At 26.7% G+C, this 20,292-nt stretch overlaps 3 protein-coding genes and 1 long non-coding RNA gene across 22 annotated transcripts; 2 read left to right on the top strand and 2 right to left on the bottom strand.

The window, feature by feature from the left end:
• Positions 1 to 427: 427 nt before the first annotated feature.
• Positions 428 to 8,152, top strand: LOC133666537 (uncharacterized). Of its 3 annotated transcripts, XR_009830784.1 has the most exons (4): positions 446 to 567; positions 1,734 to 1,804; positions 4,682 to 5,027; positions 6,186 to 7,291. It is a non-coding gene; the product is annotated as an uncharacterized LOC133666537 (long non-coding RNA). The 3 variants fall into 3 exon arrangements; XR_009830782.1 differs by lacking the exon at positions 1,734 to 1,804 and having other exon boundaries at positions 428 to 567; positions 6,186 to 8,152; XR_009830783.1 differs by having other exon boundaries at positions 4,682 to 7,291.
• Positions 8,153 to 9,163: 1,011 nt separating this feature from the next.
• On the bottom strand, positions 9,164 to 13,899 carry LOC108004182 (uncharacterized protein CG3556). 16 transcript variants are annotated; one of them, XM_062078087.1, is made up of 10 exons: positions 13,678 to 13,867; positions 12,635 to 12,792; positions 12,415 to 12,557; positions 12,238 to 12,315; positions 12,044 to 12,164; positions 11,592 to 11,793; positions 11,191 to 11,438; positions 10,697 to 11,083; positions 10,103 to 10,591; positions 9,164 to 9,958 (listed from the first exon to the last, which is right to left on the bottom strand). In XM_062078087.1, exons 5-10 carry the CDS (start codon positions 12,150 to 12,152, stop codon positions 9,897 to 9,899), a joined length of 1,497 nt encoding a protein of 498 aa, XP_061934071.1. In that variant the 5' UTR covers positions 12,153 to 12,164; positions 12,238 to 12,315; positions 12,415 to 12,557; positions 12,635 to 12,792; positions 13,678 to 13,867; the 3' UTR covers positions 9,164 to 9,896. The 16 variants fall into 16 exon arrangements, with proteins under 16 accessions (XP_061934071.1, XP_061934069.1, XP_061934075.1 ...); XM_062078085.1 differs by having other exon boundaries at positions 11,592 to 11,832; positions 13,678 to 13,866; XM_062078091.1 differs by lacking the exon at positions 12,238 to 12,315 and having other exon boundaries at positions 12,044 to 12,130; positions 12,453 to 12,557.
• Positions 13,900 to 15,045: 1,146 nt separating this feature from the next.
• LOC108004162 (protein I'm not dead yet-like) lies at positions 15,046 to 17,970 on the top strand. Its single transcript, XM_017066868.3, has 8 exons — positions 15,046 to 15,442; positions 15,520 to 15,900; positions 16,061 to 16,113; positions 16,444 to 16,756; positions 16,820 to 16,962; positions 17,075 to 17,169; positions 17,263 to 17,546; positions 17,620 to 17,970. The coding sequence occupies exons 1-8, from the start codon at positions 15,278 to 15,280 to the stop codon at positions 17,893 to 17,895; spliced, it is 1,710 nt and encodes a 569-aa protein (XP_016922357.1). The 5' UTR covers positions 15,046 to 15,277; the 3' UTR covers positions 17,896 to 17,970.
• LOC108004160 (PAXIP1-associated glutamate-rich protein 1) lies at positions 17,893 to 19,162 on the bottom strand. Of its 2 annotated transcripts, XM_017066865.3 has the most exons (4): positions 19,003 to 19,162; positions 18,821 to 18,883; positions 18,562 to 18,722; positions 17,893 to 18,440 (listed from the first exon to the last, which is right to left on the bottom strand). In XM_017066865.3, exons 1-4 carry the CDS (start codon positions 19,015 to 19,017, stop codon positions 18,215 to 18,217), a joined length of 465 nt encoding a protein of 154 aa, XP_016922354.1. In that variant the 5' UTR covers positions 19,018 to 19,162; the 3' UTR covers positions 17,893 to 18,214. The 2 variants fall into 2 exon arrangements, with proteins under 2 accessions (XP_016922354.1, XP_016922355.1); XM_017066866.3 differs by having other exon boundaries at positions 18,821 to 19,162.
• Positions 19,163 to 20,292: the final 1,130 nt, after the last annotated feature.

Here is a 20,292-nt window from a genome sequence, read left to right as displayed (position 1 = left end):
GCGGGTGTTGGCAGGCGGAGGGAGACGAGTACGATAGCGGCGCTGCGGCGTAACGACGCTATAACGCGAGCCGCCGGGTGATTACCTACCACCTCCGTACCCCGTTTACCCTCGTGCGTCGAGCGGTGCGCTTGTCGAGCCACGCCATGCCACACCACACTGCGCCACGCCATGCCGCGCCGTGTCATGCCATGCCACTCGATACCACGCCGCGCGCCACGCCATCTCACGATACGGCGTCACACTACGCTACCCCCTCCCCGCATCATACCACGCCATGCTATCGCGTTGACCGTACTATGCCACTACCACCGCGTCGGTAGCTCTGGATGCTACGCCATCGACCCGACATTACGCCCTACGAATTCCTCCCTTCCTCCATCTTTCTTTGCCTCTTTCGCATCCTGTTCTTCTCAGCCAAGTCCGTGGTGCACCGATCGGCGGCCTCGTGTGCCAGTGTCATATGTGTTGATCGCGACAGCCGCGTGTTCGTGTCGTGGTAAGCTCGACTAGCGAGGAACGTCGACGCCGTAAACGCGACGCCCTCGTAACGATGCCACCAGAGAGGTAAGAGGAGGCGGGTTTCAGAGCGGAGTGGCCTCTAGGCACGTCCGTATATACCCCCCACATACCTGACTCTGTCGTCTGTAACAGCAAGAACGTATACGTGCGTGTAGTCCTACTTCTTCGTTCGTGTTAGTCGCCTATCTAGTTGGTCAGCTCTGCTTCGCCGACTCGAATCGCTCGATTCTCGTTAGAGGTTTCTAATGTCTACCATCTCTCTGGTTGCCTCTAACTTTTTTTTATTTTTCTTTCCTTGAATGGAAAAGAAAATTTTTATTTTATTCCGATTAAAACTGCGTGTTAGATCTTTTTTCTTTTTCATTGCTTCTCTCATTGTTTTTGTTTTTTTATTTTTTCTTTTTTTTTTGGTTTTTTTTTCTTGAATAAGTAGAATTTAAACAAAGAAAGGCATTAAAAAAAAAAATGTTTTCATTGATATTTTTAAAAAGTAATTTATAAATTATTAATAATTATAATTATTAATTATTAATAACTTCAGCTTTTATTTTTTACTTGTAATCGATATCTATGAGTTTAACAAATAAAAAAACTTTTCGATTTTTATATTTTCACTTGCTATCTCTTCTCTTTTTTACTGTTTTGCTTTATCTTGATTCCATTACTTTATTCCATTTTCTTTCTCTCTTTTTATTCTTTTAAAATATATAAAAATTTTGAAATCATCTTAGTTTTGAAACATTTTGTTTACTTCTTCATTTCTTTTTTCATTAATTGCATTGTACATTTAATCGATCAGTTAATTAACACATAGTTATCATCATTATCAGTTTTATATGTACATATTTTATTCTAAAAACAATAGAATAAAATTTTTATTATTCTAAACATATAATTGTAAAGTTTTGATTAATATTATTAAATAAGATCAAATTTTTATTAATATTTTGTGTTCATTCTATTCATTCGTAATCACCATGAAATAATAATACATTTGAATTTTTAACACATCATCACTGATGTATAAAAAAAAATATATGATACTTGCAATGCATTTAATGCAATCTTGCGATAAAAGATATTTATTATTAAATAGTACTTTTTATATTACAATTTTTTCTAATTATACGTTTTACATTTTTTAATCTAATTCTTTTTGGTTATTTACATTATTTGATATTCTTTAATCAATGCCATTTATTTTATTTTAGTCCATGTTATAAATATAATAATATCAATCAATAATGATGATTATGGATTAAGAAGAAAAAATTTATTATATGTGAGTATCATAACTATTAATATATTAAGTGGATAATATTTGATAATAAAAGAATAAAAAAATTATAATGGAAAATAAATCAAAATAGATTATTTTGGTAAATGAATCACATATCTTTCATATCGAAACTCTATTACTCATTCTATGGAACTTTAAATATACTCCTTTGTACTGAAGATAGAAGTTGATGATGATCTGTATGATCTTATGTATTGTTACTTTCCTCATTTTCTTTCATCACTAATTTTATTGCTAGTCTGAGATATTTAAAATATACAGAAATATTTTTATTCTACTTTTTTTTATTTAATTAACAATACTATTAATTTTGTGAGAAAAAATTTTTAGTTATTTTTTCAAACTGTAAAAATAAATTCAAAAAATGAATTTTTCTTTTGTACAATATATTATTTTTTAATTAATTTTTAAGTTACAAATGATTGTAATTAATAGTGAATCAAAAAGAAAAAATTATAGTCGATTCCACGACAAAATAAAAACATAATTTCTTTTCAAAAAAATAAAATATTTTTTAATTTATAATTTTTTATATCGTCTTTTAATTATTTTTATATTATAAAACTATAACTAACTATAATAATAACTAGAATAAATCATTCTATTTCGATTCATTTTTCCCATAAATATTTATTTTGAATAATCTAGATTTACGAAAAGAAAAGATTCGAATTTATGACTGTTTTTTCTACGTTCCAAATTTTCATTCCATTTTTACGTTATTCCCAAAAATAGCTTTTAGATAAGTAACTGAAAGAATCTCTATATCGTATAATTAATTTAATTTTCAACATTAAGTAAATTAAAAATAAAATAAAAAAGAAATCAAAAATCTAAGTTTGATAACTTTCTTCCACTATTTCCATTTCTTCACACTCCCTGTTCGGTCTTTGTCTTTCTTCTCACGAAGCCAAGCATAAATTCATACGTGGTAAGTGAGACTCGCGTGCAGGCATACCGTCGATCGTTTGGTGTGGATATGTATGCGCACTCGCATAATAGCCTCGTTCCTGCCGCATTCGATGCTAGATACGTGAGACGTCGCGTAGATCCCTTCCAAGAGTTTAGGTCTTTGCGATAAACGATACTGTGCCACGCCACCCTAGGTCACGCTAGATGTAGTCTGGCGTGGCCTCGTGCCGTGAATCGGCAGGGGAATGGTCAGAGAAATAGTCACCATGGCGTGGTATAACAACATGCCATTGGCGGCGCGACACGGCGCTAACTTAACGGAGATAGCTTCGTAATAGTACCAAAACTTGATAAACCTTTGCAAAAAAAAAAAAAATACGAATAAGAAAATGCTTAGTTCAATTTCAATTCGAACTATAGGATTCTACTCGTTTCAATTAAGATATAAGTCAATGGTGACGAGAAGTATGCTTTTTATATATATAATATATATATAAGTATATATATTAATTGCAAGTATATAGTATATTTGTAAGGAATACAAAATTCTGATTTCAATGATCTTGGTCGATTGTAGAAAATAGCAGCTAGCAAAAAACGAAGAGGGATTGAAAGCATTTGAAGAAATTTACGATGTATTGTTTCGATATGATGTCATCTGCTTCACTGAATGCAAGAGAATTCTTTCAATATTGGGGATGACTTTTAAATATATATATCTATAATAAGAAACCAACTATATAACCTATTGAATATGTTTTTATAACTGAAAATCAAGAAATCTAAAAATTCATGGGAATGAAATGAATGTATATATTTTTTTTTTTATAAAAAAGCGCAATAAATTGGTAAAAAGTGAAAATATAAAATATCTAATTTGACGAAGTAAAAAAATCGAAACACACCTTGTATAGATTTCTGACGAACGATTTATCCGGTCAGATGGTTGGTTAGCTCGATAGGATGGGTGGGTGGCTGGATAGGTGGGTGGTTGGGTGGGTGGGAAGCATGGATGGTTGGATAGTTGGGTGGTTCGGTGGTTAAGCGGTCGAATGGCCGTGCGATTCAAGTAAAACAGAAACGCGGGGTAAGGAAAGTGAGAGGAAAAGGTAGGGAACTAAAACAGGAAGGAAAGGGAAATAGGAAAGAGAAAAGAAATAGGAGAGAGTGACGACGGTATTGGATGGTGCGTCGTTAACGATAACGACGGCCACCGATTGTCCCGACGACGCCGGTCTGCACTCCGACGTTTCCCGCACTACTGCCGCTTCCCCTCCGACCTCTGGCTTGACGACACTCGGCCTCGAGCCGCCTTATTGCCGCGATAAATATAGAGCCTACTCCTCGAAAGCGTCTACCCACTCTATTTGGACTTTCTTCTTCCTCGTTGAATCTCTTCTTCTACTCCAAGTTTTCAATTTTCTTATTCTATATATATATATAAAATATATGTATATATATTTTTGACTTTCTCATTCTGCAAATGAAGAAATTATGAGAAAAAAATATACTATATTAGGGTATTCGGAAGAAATGAAAATAAAAAAGTGATTCTAAAGATTGAAGAACAAACACGAAAAATGTATATGTATAAATGTCGATTTATTTATAAGCAATATTACATTAAATGAAATGGAATGAAGATAGGTGCAACAGAAAATGCAAGGAATCATTCCTTAAATTTTTTATCCATTATATATCCAAACAGATATATAATATTATTTATCAAGAAATATTCTTGAAAATTCAAATATATAATTTAGAAAAAATACAAATTTTTGTAATTATAAAAATTTGTTGAATTTATCGATAAAATAATAGAAAAAAATGAAAAAGATCTGACAAAACTGACCTAATCCAAATGATATAATAAGTATAATTCGTTAATTTGATCATTAGACTAATTAGCTGATTTTTTTTTTTTTTACGTTCATGATGTTCAACCAGTTTCCACTTGCAAGTATAAGTGCGCCAAGTCTCTCTTTACCAGGCCCGACAGAGCGTCGTAATTTCAGCAAGAATAGAACGAGGTCGTGAACCAGACGTCCAACGAACAAACGTCAGACGAAAAGAGAAATGGTGAGGAGGTAGAAGAGAGAAAAGCAAAGATCGAAAGAACGAACAGAAACGGTCATATAGGTGAATGATGAGTTAGAGGAAGAAAAAGCAAGAGGAAGAGAGAACTGTCGAGAGAGGAACCTTGTTACAAAATCATTTCGTCGGCAGTACGATGGATCGATCGTAACCATTTTGTATTCAGACATCGAAATACTGAGTTCAATGATTAATTATTGTATGCTTTGCTCTTTTTTTCCTTTTTCTACTGTCATTGGATGCAATGAATTTGATTTGAAATTTCTTTTCTATTCTCCACATTAACTAACAATGTTCTTATAATTTCGATGTAAATTTTTAATGTAACAATTATTTCGATAAGAGTTTTGAAAAATGCACAAAACAATTACAAAATTTTTAAAAATTTATATTAAAAAAATTTTGAAATATTATTTTTTAATCAATAATTTTTCAGTTTCTTTTTTTTTACTACCCGTTATAGTGCATATTATCATATAGTGTATATTATATAGCGCGAATTTAAAGCGGAAAATACCTTAAAGATGGCAGTTCCATTCGAATAGAACAAGTTTCATTTGAATATAAAATTCGTGAAAAAACTTTTTTTTGATGAAATAAATAATTGAGCGTGAAAAAGTATAAATAAAAATAAATAATAAATAATAAAATAAATAATTTGTTATTCTTTTGAAATAGAAATAAAGAAATAATATAATAAGAGAGATCAAAAATGCAACTTATTCACAAATTCTTCGAATTTTTAGAATAAATCAATACAATACTCTTATTTACAATCTTTTATGAATAAAAAATAATTTAGATAATGCAATATCAAATTAATTCATCTGTAAAATACTTTTATAGTCTTATGATATAATTCTTATTTATAATATTATTGAAGATCTAAATGATTAACAATAAATTTTACAATTTTATTCTCACTGGCTGTATTTGCACAGTTATAATCTATACATAATTAAATATGATCTATATATAATTAAAGATTGGATATAACAAAGATTGAAAATATTAAAGAAACTTTTTCGAAAGAATATTTTGATTATTAAAATGTAATATATATATAATATAAAAATTTATTTTTTTTTATATATATGTATCATTATACATTTTATATTATATATTTTTAGTTTAATAATTTAAAAAATTTTTAATTAACAAATATGATAATTATAAATATAATATTTATGATACAATATTATGGCATTTATAACTTTTTTTTAAATTTTTTTCTTAATCTTAACTATATCTATTATACATTCATTATAAATCGTTCAGAAATAAAATATAGTAAAACTATTAATCTTTCATGATTTTCCAAATATTATCAATAATAATATATTTATTTAATTTTTAGATGAAATACTGAAAATATCTGCTTTGAAAAAATGAAATGGAATGAAACAAAAAAACGAGAGAGAAAAAGAGAAGGAGAGAGAAGAGAGAGAGAGAGAGAGAGAGAGAGAGAGAGAGAGAGAAATCAAACAAAAATGATACAGAATTGACGAGCGAATCAACATTTGATAATAAATTTTGTGACGACACATTGTATAATTGTATACTTATATATATGATTATTCAAATAGGGTAAAAAAAAATTACAAATTACAGAACTACAAAGATACGTTCTCAACTTATTTAATGATATTCGTTAATATATCCATGATCTGCGAACATTTGTATATATGGCTATAATATATCCATCTATATTGGCAGCATCCTGAAATTTAAACATCGGCTTACTGCAAACCGATTACAAATTTTTCCACACGAATATCCTGTCAGCAATTTCCTGGCGAATATTTTGCCAACGTAGATATCTATTTCGTTTTTTTTTCTTGCTGATTTTTATTCTCTAGCTGAGTTTTTGTTTTTACTTTGAATGCATCGATCGTCTGCATACATTTACTAATTCTCATTTACCATATCCACATAATTATCGTAATATAATCGATGATTATAAAGAGTAGAACATAAAAAGAAAAGAAATAAAGAGAGAGATTAAACTGATTTAAAAAAAAGAATTTTGGTAAAATCTACAACATATTCAGAATAAACGGAATAAAATATGTTATTTATAATTTAATTTTTATATAAATTCATAGTTTTTGTAAAAAAAGATATTCAAAAATCATTTTTTATAAAAATGATAAAAATGTATATTGAATTGTGAACTTAATTATCAATCATGAAACATATAAAGGATAATTAAAATATACAAAAATTATAACACACAAAATATAATTAAGAATTAAGAATTAAGAATGGAATAAAATGTATAATATAATTTTTAAATTTATAATATTCATTCAAATAATATTACTTGAAAATTATTTCTTAAAAAAATAATAAAAATGTATAATATATATGTATATATAAATATATATAATATATAACCAGTTATTACTATGGAAGATCACTATCGATAAAAATAGATGAATTAAAAAAAGATTAAATATGATAATCGAATGTAATTTTGTACGTAAGAAGTAGAAGTAGATAATAAAATACACCTAGCAGCACATAGCACGACATCTATTATTCGTCACATTACATGTACTTCATGTGACTCTATACCATGCTACAATATTGCCTTTTTCGGATTAATTAACTTAATGTTTCGAAAGATTTAAGAAAAATTAATAGAGAATGAAGTTTTTATTTTTTATTAAAAAATAAAAAATTTAATATTTCGTAATACTTTATATTATTTTTGAGAATATATGTATAACAAATAATATATCATTAATATAGTTATCTATATATTTTGATTAACTATGTGTATAAACTATCATATTATACAATGTTTAATCAATAATTGTTATTAATTATACTTGATAAATAAAGTTAAAAATAATATATAATCATATTTTAAAAATAAGATAATAACCACAGAAAAAAAAACTTAAGATAATTCTATTTTGATTTTCTCATTTTTATATCATTTAGTATCTAAAAAAATATAAATTTAAAAAATTATTAACATGTCAGAAATTCATAAGATTCATCCAATCAATTAAATTTACATTTCATAAAACTTTTTTACAGATCTGCATAATACATTAGTATTGAAAAAGAATTATAAATGATAAGCAATCAATTATCAGAATTATGGATCTAGTGATTCATCTAGTGATTCAAAATAAAAGTATGAAACAAGAAAATAAAGAAAAAAACAGGATAAAATGAAGAAGTTAAATGAATGTAATAGAAATTGAGCTTGATAATTATTATATTACAACTATCAAATATGAAACTCAAAATTGTAATTAAAAGATCAATGTATTGAATGTAATAAAAATTACATGAAATTTGAAATTAAAATTTTTCAACGAGATCTTTATTTTATAATTGAAATTATATATATTTAAATATAAAATGGAAACAATGAAAGATAATATTGTTCAATATATATATAATTTTATAACTTTCAATTTTTTATTATTTTTTGTAAATTTTAATATGTTAAATACGAATCTGCAAACCATTTTTCAGAATCCACATTTTTTAGAAAAAAACCAATTCTAAAAAAATTGAAATTCTTTTTAATTTTAGAAATATTTATTTTTACAATAATAGTCATTCAGTTGTTCTTGATACGAAATGATTCTATAAATTTTTAACGAACAAAACTATGTAAGTAATTATTAGATTATAAACATTTAAATATATATAAATAATAATCTAAGTTAAAAGGACGCTAAAAATGTATTCACTTTTTCTGATATTTTTCAATTTATTTTAAAAACTAAAAATCTAGGAGAAAATTTAAATATATCATGTGATAGAGCGGATCTGCTAAAAAAAGAATTAAAAGAAACTATAAAATCATTTTTATTTTCAATGTACAAGCTAGTTTGGCAAAATGCACGGTAACGATAATGATATTCAAGCGATTGTCTTTTCTATTATAGAGCATAATCGCAACAAAACAATTTTTTGTTAAAAGCAACTATTATTTTAAAAATATAAAATATTTTAAAATTAAAAAAATTATGATTTTTTTTAAATTAATTTTTAGCAAGTTTTAACGAAAATTGTTTGCAGGTTTGTATTTAGCATATTAATTTCTATAAGAAATATATATTGATTGAAATTGAAAAAAAAAATTAAAATTTGTCAAGATAAAATCAATATAATTCATATATATTTTTAAACATTGTGAATATACTTATTATATAAATATTTTTTTAAATAATTAATTGATAAATTAATTGTACTAAGAATAATCAATCTTTCGTTGATAGTGTTCGTCATTAGTGTTATTAACATGAAGATGCAATCATATTTTATTTTATATATAGTAAATCTAATTCAAAATAAAATGCCATACAATTAGTAATTCGACATTTTATTAATTTCAAGGAACAAAGGAAACTGTAGGTATATTACAATATTAGGCAAATTATGAAAAACTATTGATCGAAATGTATCTTCTTCCGGATTAATTTTAATGTATTATGATAAGCAGATATTTTGTTTTAGCGCAGGTATTCGGTGATTATAAAGCAATACGCGCAGTAAAATACCAAGAAATAGATTAGTTACTAATACATATAGATATGGGATTTATTAAATATCAATCAATACGTTGATATTATATGGTATCACCATATCATATAAGTAGGTACAATGTGGTTGTGCATTGCAGTTTCATAGAAAATATGCTGTTAGCTTAAATAACTAATACGCATGGTACATCATTACTCTATACCACGTCAGTCCAATAGCGATGTCGTGTGTTACCGACTTATCATTGAATCAGCTCGATTAGAGCAAAGTTTAAAGAATCAGTCACTGCCAGCTCTATTTTTTCGGCACTTTCCTAAGAACAAAACATACGAGCAATTCATACGAAGATATTCTAGGAAAATGCCGCGTACATTGTATGCCATACATATATTTAGCGATGGCAGTGAATAGAGTAAGCCCTCGTTTTCGAGCGACTAAGAATTTCTACTCTTTGTTTTTGTTTCTTCTCACAATCCTGTATGCACACACAATTCCATTTTTCTACCATCTTTTATTTTTCGTTTGTTTCGACTGAATGTCGATGTATTACTGCTTTTCATAGTTTTTTATACCAAAACAGATAATGATCTCCCTCACTAATCTGTAGATCATCCACACCTAAAAAATCAACTTTTAGATGGCAATCTTATAAAAATGATTTTGAAATGAGAAAATAATATAAATGCATCTAATTGATTATGCACAAATAAAAAAAATTAAAAATTTTACGAAATTATATGAAATAAAATTATTTTTACATACCACCAGGTGCAACTAGTTGATTACCCGGTGGTGAAATTGAATCTGGTGGAGAATTAAGGCGATATAACAACCAATAATGATAAGACATTGGTTCCTCCTTGTAACCGGCTATCGTGTGGACATAATGTCCATTTGGCCATTCAGACGCAACAAATTGGAAATGTGGCGACATTTCTGCAGCTAGAAGCATCACTTCGTAAAATGTTTCATTTTTAGGAGCAGTCACTATCAAACTGTATGTCTCATTCACATTACTGCCAACCCATAAAGTATATGAAACGTTCACCATGATTGGTGTTGTATTAGTAATGATTACGCCGTCTGTATTATTTGTATTGAAAGTATTTGTTGCATTATTGCCATTAGTTCCACTATTACTATTATTTCCATTAGTTCCGTTATTTCCAGTAGTAACATTACTTGTATTGGTTCCAGAAATTACAAATATTGATATACTATCGTTACGATTACTTGAAACTGGCGCTGATTCTGCATTATAATGAATATTATAATGAATCGAAATATTTATAAAAATACATAATAAAAATAAGAAAAGAAATTAAAGCAAATAAAAGCAAAAAAAAAAAGACTTACCGTTACCATTTGTGGTAAATTTTGGTGATGAAGTTTCAGAAAATCCTTGTCCGCAATCAAGAGTTCTAATACTAGCTAAACCACGCGGTGCTATACCAAGTAATGCTTCGGCGGTTACTCGAACATCCCCAAAAGAACCATCAGTTTGTTGTTGACTTGTTAACCAAGCTAAAGCGGCAGATCTATTCCAATTATCAGCAGGTTCATTTTCTATCTCTTCAAGAGCTTGCATTACCAAAGCTGTTGTACGTATGTCTCCAAAACTACCATCGAGTTTTTGTTGCTGTGCTAAGCCGACCGATGGTTTACGCACAAAATGATGAAGATTTCGATGTCTGTGATCCTGAACAATGCATTTTAAGGCCAAAATTACCATTGCAACAGTATCTAAAATCAGAAAGATAAATTAAAAATTGTCTATAATTATTTTAAGAAAGAAACATCAATTAAAAGCTAATTAATATAATATATAATATTGGAACGATAATACCCACCAATATTATGATCTTGAGCAGCGTTTGCAATATCTAATAATCGACGTATCTGTCTCTTTCGTACATGAGCTTGTGCATTACACGCAGCTAATGTTGTTAACGCAAATTCAAAATCAGTCGGTGGTTCATGATGTTGAAGCGTTCCAATCAAGTCATGACCATGGAATTGTCTTGGATCTGTGCACATAGCGTTTAAGGCAAGTGTATAGCGTGCTAATCGAACAGGAGAAAAATTAACTTCTCTATGCCTATAAATAATATAATATATCACACAATTACATTTCTTCATTATCCAACAAATAAAAATTAATCAATTCTATTTATTTATTTTGTTAATAAATTGTTAATGAATTAGAATACTATTTTCGTCATATAAATAAAAAATATATTACAAATATTACCTCCACAATAATAACACTATTTCAAGTTCCATTTGTTTACTACTTAATTGTAGTTCGAGAGGAGCTGCAGGTGCAACGTTATCATCTCGCGAAAGATTGCTTAATCGGAGAACTAACAAAACCCGATGAGTATCATTTCCCCAACCGGCATCTTTATTACGTTGACTCCACAACCATGTAGTTGCGCGTTCCAAAATGTTTTCTGCATTGATATCGCTCGAATCAGATTCTGAGATAGTATCTACAATAAATGACAAATTTCTTTTTCTATTTTAAATTATTGTTTTTTTTTTATCATTTTTTTTCATTAAATTAAAAAAATAAAAATTTTGTATTGAACATTGATATAGAATCGATAGATCCAAATTTATTTAATTTTCATTAGTCAGTATTATTGAATATTCTATTAAAAATAATTCGATCATCATATTAATAATAAGAAAATACTATACCTTTGGCATATACAATATTCAACGTACACAAATATGTTAAAATCAGAATCATTACAGCTGCCATACTTGCTCTTCCCCACATTTTCACTGAATATCGAACAATACACATAAATAATGTTATCTGTAAAACAATATACATAATAATAAAAATGTTCAATCATTTTCTTCGATGAAACTAAATATTTAATTAACACCTTATTATTTTGTATTTATATTATATACTATACATATTACTTTTTCACTCTATTATATTTGAGTAATTTTCTTAGAATCTTAAAAATATCATTCATTAATAAGAATGGGTGCTCAAAAATTATGAATATTGCTTAAAAATTATATATTTAAATGATATAGAAAATCAAAATAATCACCAGAATAATCAGACACTGGCAAAAAAAGATACAATTACCACCACCGTTACCACCACGATCACATTCAACGTCGCTACGCCCGCGGAAACGCTACTGGGTACAATGCGATATTGCGTGGGATCGATATCGCGGCACTCGCCATCCTACGATGTATACATATACATACTACTTTCCAACTAAATATGTGTGGCTGCTTTCTTTTTATGCCAGTGTCTCTCACCCTCACCCAGTCCCACTGTCACCCTTTTATTCACACTGTGTTCCAACTTTGACTCAATTATTATAATTTCGTTTTTTATTTTCATTGTGAAATTTATTCATGACTCCTTATCAGTTCTATTATGCCTTTATGATCGTTTCTTTTTTTTCATGAAATCGCTAAAAAGATTATAAACTTTATTATTAATAAATAACCAACATTTGATTAACTTTTTTTTTTACCTTAGAAATAAGAAATATTCTTAAACAGTTGGAATACAATAATAGTAAAATTTTAATAAATTTTAATTTATTAATAAATTTAATAATTATAAATGTTTGATAACATGTTGATTTTTTTATTGTATATTATAAATTATAAATTTATTATAAATCACATTTTGTTTATTCATTGAAAATATTGAATTTTCAATACAATAATTTTATATAAAAAAAAAATAATCGATGATATATAAATTTTAAATAAATAAAAATTGTTATTATTCTTTTATTCTATCTCAATTCTATATTTAATTTTTTATTTTATATAAATTTAAATATATATATTTTTCATCTATTTTTTTTAATTTTAATCTGCCTAAAAAAAGTTTAATTATAAAGCTAATAATAGTGAAAATATTGAAAACTATCAACTAAATTTAATTAATATTCGTTTAAATTAGTCAATAATACGAAAGGAAAATAAAAAAAAAAGAATAAAAATAAAGAATAAAATTATATAATTGCATTTGTCTCATTATTAAAATTGAATAAGAAAGAAAAGAATAGTGATTAGTTTTTTGTATACAATTTATATTTTAAATGTTAATTTAAAAAAATACAAAAAAATGTCAAAAAACGAAATAGAATAAAAAATAAAAATATTGACAATAATAATAATAAATTATAATATAATATATTATATTATCATATTACATTCAATATATTGTTTATTCTCTGAGAAAATCATAATTTAAATCAAGAAAAGTTGACATATTTCGTGAGCATAAAATGTCGAAACAGTAAACAGATATGTTCAAATATGCATGCATATTATTTGCTTACCTTCCTAAAAATATATTATTTCAAATAATTTGTATTTATTTTGCAATACACATTCACTCAAATGCATACAATATTTTCTAATATTAATATTTTTTAAACCAATTAAATATTGAAGTATATCAACTCAAACTCATTGATATGACTGACACGAACAATCACTGTTGAGCCGATGCAATGAGAGGTAAAGGGTGTAAAGGGCTTCAAGATCGCCCTCTTTCTTTTATTGCAATAAATTAAGGCGCCATATTTAAGATTATATTATTGACTAGATATATCTACATTCTATAAATATATTATATTATATTTTGTTCAATAAGATGAATAAATACAAACTGGATGATATTATTGTTAAATTTACAAAAATAAAATTTACTTCTCTTTCATTAATCATAAACAAACTCGTGCGCGCGCATGAATATGTGCTACATTACATACAAGGATAAAAATAACCTAAGTACGAAATTTGCAATTTTATACTTATCATTATATCATATTCACAATTAAATTCAAATTTAATTTTAAATTATCATTTTAGCATCATTCTCAACGTTATTGTATAATTTGATTCAGAATAAAATTAAGTAACATTAATAATGTTTGAAATTAAAATTAAATTTCAATTGTTTGTTAAAGTTCAATTGAATATCTTATAAATATATAAAGTATTGCATTTTATATATAATTATATATATATATATTTATGAATATATATATATATATATAGTTATACACGACTTATTTTTATTTTATTGTGATTTTATTTTTATATAAAAATATAATAATAAGCAGTCTTTTTTCAGATTTTTTTTATCTTTTTTATGTAATATTGTTTGCCAGACTACAAGCTAAATATGAGATCCAGGTGCTGAATGTTCGGTCGATAAAATAAACGTTTGTGATGTTGCTGCAAGAATTAAGAATCAATGCCATCTCTTGAGTATTTTTGAAATGATGTTTTTTACATTTAGAAATAGCGTTAAGTCAATTCTTGTCCTATTTTTATTTTTTTCTTATTATTTACTCTTATTTATTTTTCTATTTTTCTATATTTATATTTTTTATATTTTCTTATTTATATTTTTTCTATTTGAAAATTAGGATATCATATATATTGGACAGAATTAAATAATAGAATGCAATAATATTAAAAATTTTGCGACTATCTTGGAAATTAAAATTCATCTTATTGTTTAAAAAAAATTTGTTTAAAATGTTAATTTTTAAAAATTATCAAAATCGATAAAGACACATTTTTTTCAAAGTTTACTTTGTAAAGATTATTTTAATTTAAATCCCTTATATATAAGAGAAAGTTTAAAAAATATAATAACTTTGTAATAAAAACGTTTTATTTATTTTTTAATCACTAATTCATTGAATTTAATTTTTATTCGCTTATTATCTGAAAAAACGTCTATAAAAGCCATCAAACATAAACATAAATTGTAACAAAAGAAGTTAAAAACAAGTAATACGTGCATAGATACATATATGATAAATACAAACAAATAATAGATTAGAGCCAGTTTTTATCAATCTTGATAGAAGAGATATTAAATTCGTTATTTAATCAATGTTTTAGAAAAAATGATATAAAAATATGGCCAATAGAGAAGAAATAGAGCAAGAAACACCGATGGAAGGACGACCGATAAAAGAAATTCTATGGCTGACATTAAAATTTCTCAAGTTATATTGGAAAATAGTATTTGCCTTATCTTGGCTACTATTACTAATAATTTTACTTATGAGTTATAATACTTCGGTATTTACATTATTTGAAAATAATGTTTGAAAATAATGAATCAAATTATAAAAAGATTTATTTTGTGATATTTTTAGGAAACTAGATGCGCTTTTGTCGTACTATTATTAGCTGGTTATTGGATTACTGAATGTTTTCCTATGGCAGTTACTTCGATAATTCCAGTTGTGTTATTTCCAGCATTTGGAATATTAACTTCACAAGAAGCTTGTGGTTGTTACATGAATGATACTATAATGGTTTTTATAGGAGGTTTAATTCTTGCTATAGCAATCGAACATAGTGGATTACATTTACGAATCGCTCTTGGAGTAATGAGAGTAGTTGGATGTACTCATGCAAAAATACTTGGTAGTCTTTGTGTTGTAACCACTTTAATATCCATGTGGATTACAAATACTGCAACAACTGCCATGATGGTGCCGATCATATTCGCAATTCTGAATCAATTAGAACAGGTTCTTATTATTTTCATCTTAATCTTTTTTCTTTTTTTTGTTCATCTGTATTATTATTCATTATTCATCTGTAAATATATATATTTCTAATTATTTGAATATTATTGAGAAAATTTTCTTCTAATTTTATTTAAATCTTCAATCTTCTTTTTTTCTTTAGGCTGGACTTTGTGAAGTCTATATAGAGAAAATTATTCCGGAATCTGAAGAACCGTAAGATATAGAAATAAATAACATAATAAATAACATAAATAAATAAGGATAGAAATAATAAACATAAAGAAAGATAAGCAAAACATAAATGAGATTGAAATTAAAATGAAATAGGATAGGGAATAGGAATAAGATAAAAGGAAGAGAAAAGGAAAAGAAAAGAGTAAAAAGAAAAGAAAAAACAAAAGAATAAGAAAGGGAGAAAAATAAAAAAAAATAAGAAAAAAGAAAAAGAGGATAAAGAAGGGAAAAAGAGAAAGAGAAAGAAAAATTTACTTATTTGAATAATTATTATTATGATTATGATTTTCTCATTTTAACATATTGCAGAATACAAGAACCAACAAATATAACAAAAGCTTATTTACTGGCTGCTGCATATTGTTCAAGCATTGGTGGTACAGGGACGCTTGTAGGTACGGGTACTAATCTTACATTTAAAGGAATTTTCGAAAGTACATTTCCACTTGCCGAGCCTATTACCTTCACAAATTGGATGATAGCTTCTATACCACAAATGGCTATTAATTCCTTCTTGACGTGGATTTATCTTCGCATAGCTTTTATGGGTTATCTTAGACCAGAAAGCAAAGATGCAGCAGCAGCAACTATTGGTGCAGAAGGAGAAGCGATTACAAACGAAGTAATAAAAAAATATACATTTTTTTATTACAGAATGATTTATTTATTATTCCTCTGTTTACAGGTAATAGGTCAAAGATATAAAGAACTAGGAAAAATGTCATTTCACGAATTATCAGTTGCTATCCTCTTTATTATTTGCGTAATTTTATGGTTATTTCGAAAACCTGGCTTTGTAGTAGGATGGGCAGAATATTTGACACAAATGTTAAATATCTTTTTATATGTTTTATTTAATTCTCATCAATTTAAAAAATATATAAATATACAAATATTTATTCATTATAAATCTTTAATTATCTATGAATTTCATTGACAGAGATGTTCGAGATTCATTGCCTGTCATATGTATATCAGTCTTAATGTTTTACATACCGAAAGATTTAAATTTTCTTCAAAGTTATAGCAAAGATCGTAAGTAAAAAATGCAATGTATATGAATAATAATTTTCATTATATAATTTCCCGAATTATATATTTATCATTATCTTTCATATTTTTTCGTAGCCAAAGCAAGACCTACTAAACCTTCTGAAGGTTTGATTACATGGAGCTTAATCGAAAATAAGATGCCTTGGGGTTTAATGTTTCTTTTGGGCGGTGGATTTGCAATATCCAGAGCCAGTGTTGCTTCCGGAATGGCAAAAATGGTTGGAGAAGCAATGATACCATTACGATATTTGCCTCCAGCATTAGTTTTGCTTTTCGTTTCCTTTTTTATTGGCATTTTTACGGAATTTACTTCGAATGTCGGTGTTGCAAATATTACCTTACCAATTGTGGCACAAATGGTAAAAAACTACTTGAAAAACTAATATTATTTATAATTTATCATTAATTTAATAATTTTTTTTTTACTTACAGTGTATAGCAATGGAGATTCATCCATTATTTTTAATGGTGCCAACAGCTATAATGTGTTCTTACTCTTTTCGATTACCGGTCGGTACGCCTCCAAATGCAATTATAGCTATGGTTGGAAAAATTAAAACTAAATATTTAATGATAGGAGGTTGCATTCCTTCCATATATACTCTTTTAATAAATACTATTTTTTTCCTTGCATGGGGTAGTTATGTTTGGGGTACAAATGAATTTCCAGAGTGGGCTAAGCACGAAAAACAAAACGTCAAAATATAAATTTTTATATTTTTGTATTATTTTTCTTTTATTTATTTGTTAAATAAATATACATAACCATGTCTAATTAAAAAATAGTAACTCGTATTGAAATACTTATATACACATATGTTTTGTGCAAAAAAAGATACAAATATTTATCTACATACTTAATTAAATAACGCGAAAAATACTATGTTAATATAAATAATTTTAATTAGAGTTTGAAATTGATATTAATAATCAAATTTAAATGTATTCAAATATTGAAGAAAAAAACAATCTACTAATCATAAAATTTTCATATACAAACATTTATGCTGAAATTGATACAAGAGCTTTAAATTGGTTGTGTCTTTGATACAGATGATTCAATCTTTTTTGGACTTGAATTGATTTCTTGTTGCTCTAACCTACGATGTCGCAACATAGTAGATAGTACACCATTAAAGCTAGCAGTCTTCTTCTTAGCACTTCCTTTTGGAGTACTTTCTCCAGTTCTACGAACTGGTAATCTTGGTGATGACATTTCATCCATAAAATCAAAATCTGATTTTTCTTCTGCCCTAAATAAAAAAATAGGATGACATTAATATGAAAAAATAAAATATGATAATAACAAAGTTAATGATAATAAATATTGAATATAAGAAATAATGATAATAAATTAAATATTGAAATCTGTACTTGTATTCTTGTGAGCCGTTATCTTGTTGCCGATTGTTTGAAGGAACAGGTGATGGACCTCTTCTACCAGGACACTTCCATTCGAGTTCTGAAACTCTGTTATTAGCTTCAAGAGCTTCAATTAATGTTAATATATCATCAGGTTTCAAATTCCATTCATTCTAAACAGATATCGAAATAAAAAAAAAAGGAAGAAGAGTAAACCATGTAAACAAAACTATGTATTATTATTTTTATTATTTATTTCCTTTTTATTCACCTTTCCATCTATTTCATATTTCTCATCATCTGAACATTCTATCGACCAATCTTCTTCGTTGCACTCCATTTATCAAAATATATAAAAATATTCTCAAATAATCATTTAATTAACGTAAAATTTATATATTTAGAATCAAATATTTATGTATTTATATGTATATAAACATAAGACATCCTAACCTGTAACGAAACCATTTTATTAACTTCAGTGATTTTGAATCAAGATTTACGACACAAAATGTAGTTGAAATTAGTTCCACTAGTTGTCGCTTTTTAACAACATATAAATTCGAATACAAAATTATAAATAATTACGAAGAATTGAAAAATATTTATATTATTATCGAAGATTATATATTTTTTAAAATAAGTTTTGATTATATAATGGCTAATCGTATCAATTTAACCTTTCAATGCACGTTTTTATATTAAAAAATTATATTAAACAATTATATTTAATAATTATTATTACGAATATATTTTATTTTTGTTTATGAAATGATAAAAATGTCAAAACGAAAGACAAAAAAGCAAAATACGATGAAAAAGAATGAAGGATTGATCAACAAATATGATAATGGTTAAAGATCAAATATCAAATATTATCAACGCGCATGTTTCTTCCCACAATTTTTTCAACGTGATAGATCACATCGCATGAAAACGTTTTAGTATGAATACTTATCATGTCGTTTTATCATTATTGAGCTTGTTGAAAAGAAGAATACTAAATAAAAATAAAACTTGCACTACATTTGTTTATCGATGCAATCTTATTTTCTTTTCGGTAACTTATATTACATGGTCCTTTATTTTATACTCTTATATTCTTTATAAATTTATATTATAATTTATAATATAAATTACAATTGTTCCTTTCTTTTCTTTATATTTATTATTCGTAAATTTTTTATTCGTAAAATTAGATATTATATTAATAAAGAATAAAGATAATTATAAATAAAGGAGAATACATTTAGAAATTTATTTACAATCTCTCTCTTTTTTAACGCACGCGCGTATTATGTTTTCAATAACTATATATAAACACCTGTTATGAACGCTCGCGCTCAATGATACCATTAAGCGTTCGCGGAGAAACATGTTATTTCTCAGGAAAGTCAATATTGTAATTTCAACAATAATTACCTGTCAACAATCTGACAAGAATGAATATATGGAGTTGAAACTAATATTTGATATCATATCCTTTTAGTTATAAAAACCAGAGAAAGAGAGAGAGTATACTGCAATAAATATTAATAAAGCAGTGTTTTTCTTCTTCGCTCGCAACTCATTTAAAATCATTTGGAATTTATTTAGATGAAGAAAATGTATTGTAATGTAGATGTTGTGCTACTTTTTATATATTTCTAATTTTACTTATCTTCATTTCTAATAATATTTAAAAAACGTATATACCAATTGAAAATGTGCATGCAATGGAACAACAATAATGAATGATGAATC

Source organism: Apis cerana, linkage group LG8 (assembly GCF_029169275.1).
Source record: "Apis cerana isolate GH-2021 linkage group LG8, AcerK_1.0, whole genome shotgun sequence".
Classification (NCBI taxonomy): domain Eukaryota; kingdom Metazoa; phylum Arthropoda; class Insecta; order Hymenoptera; family Apidae; genus Apis; species Apis cerana.
The sequence above is the reverse complement of the archived record's forward strand: the minus strand, read 5'-3'. Positions and strand labels throughout refer to the sequence as shown.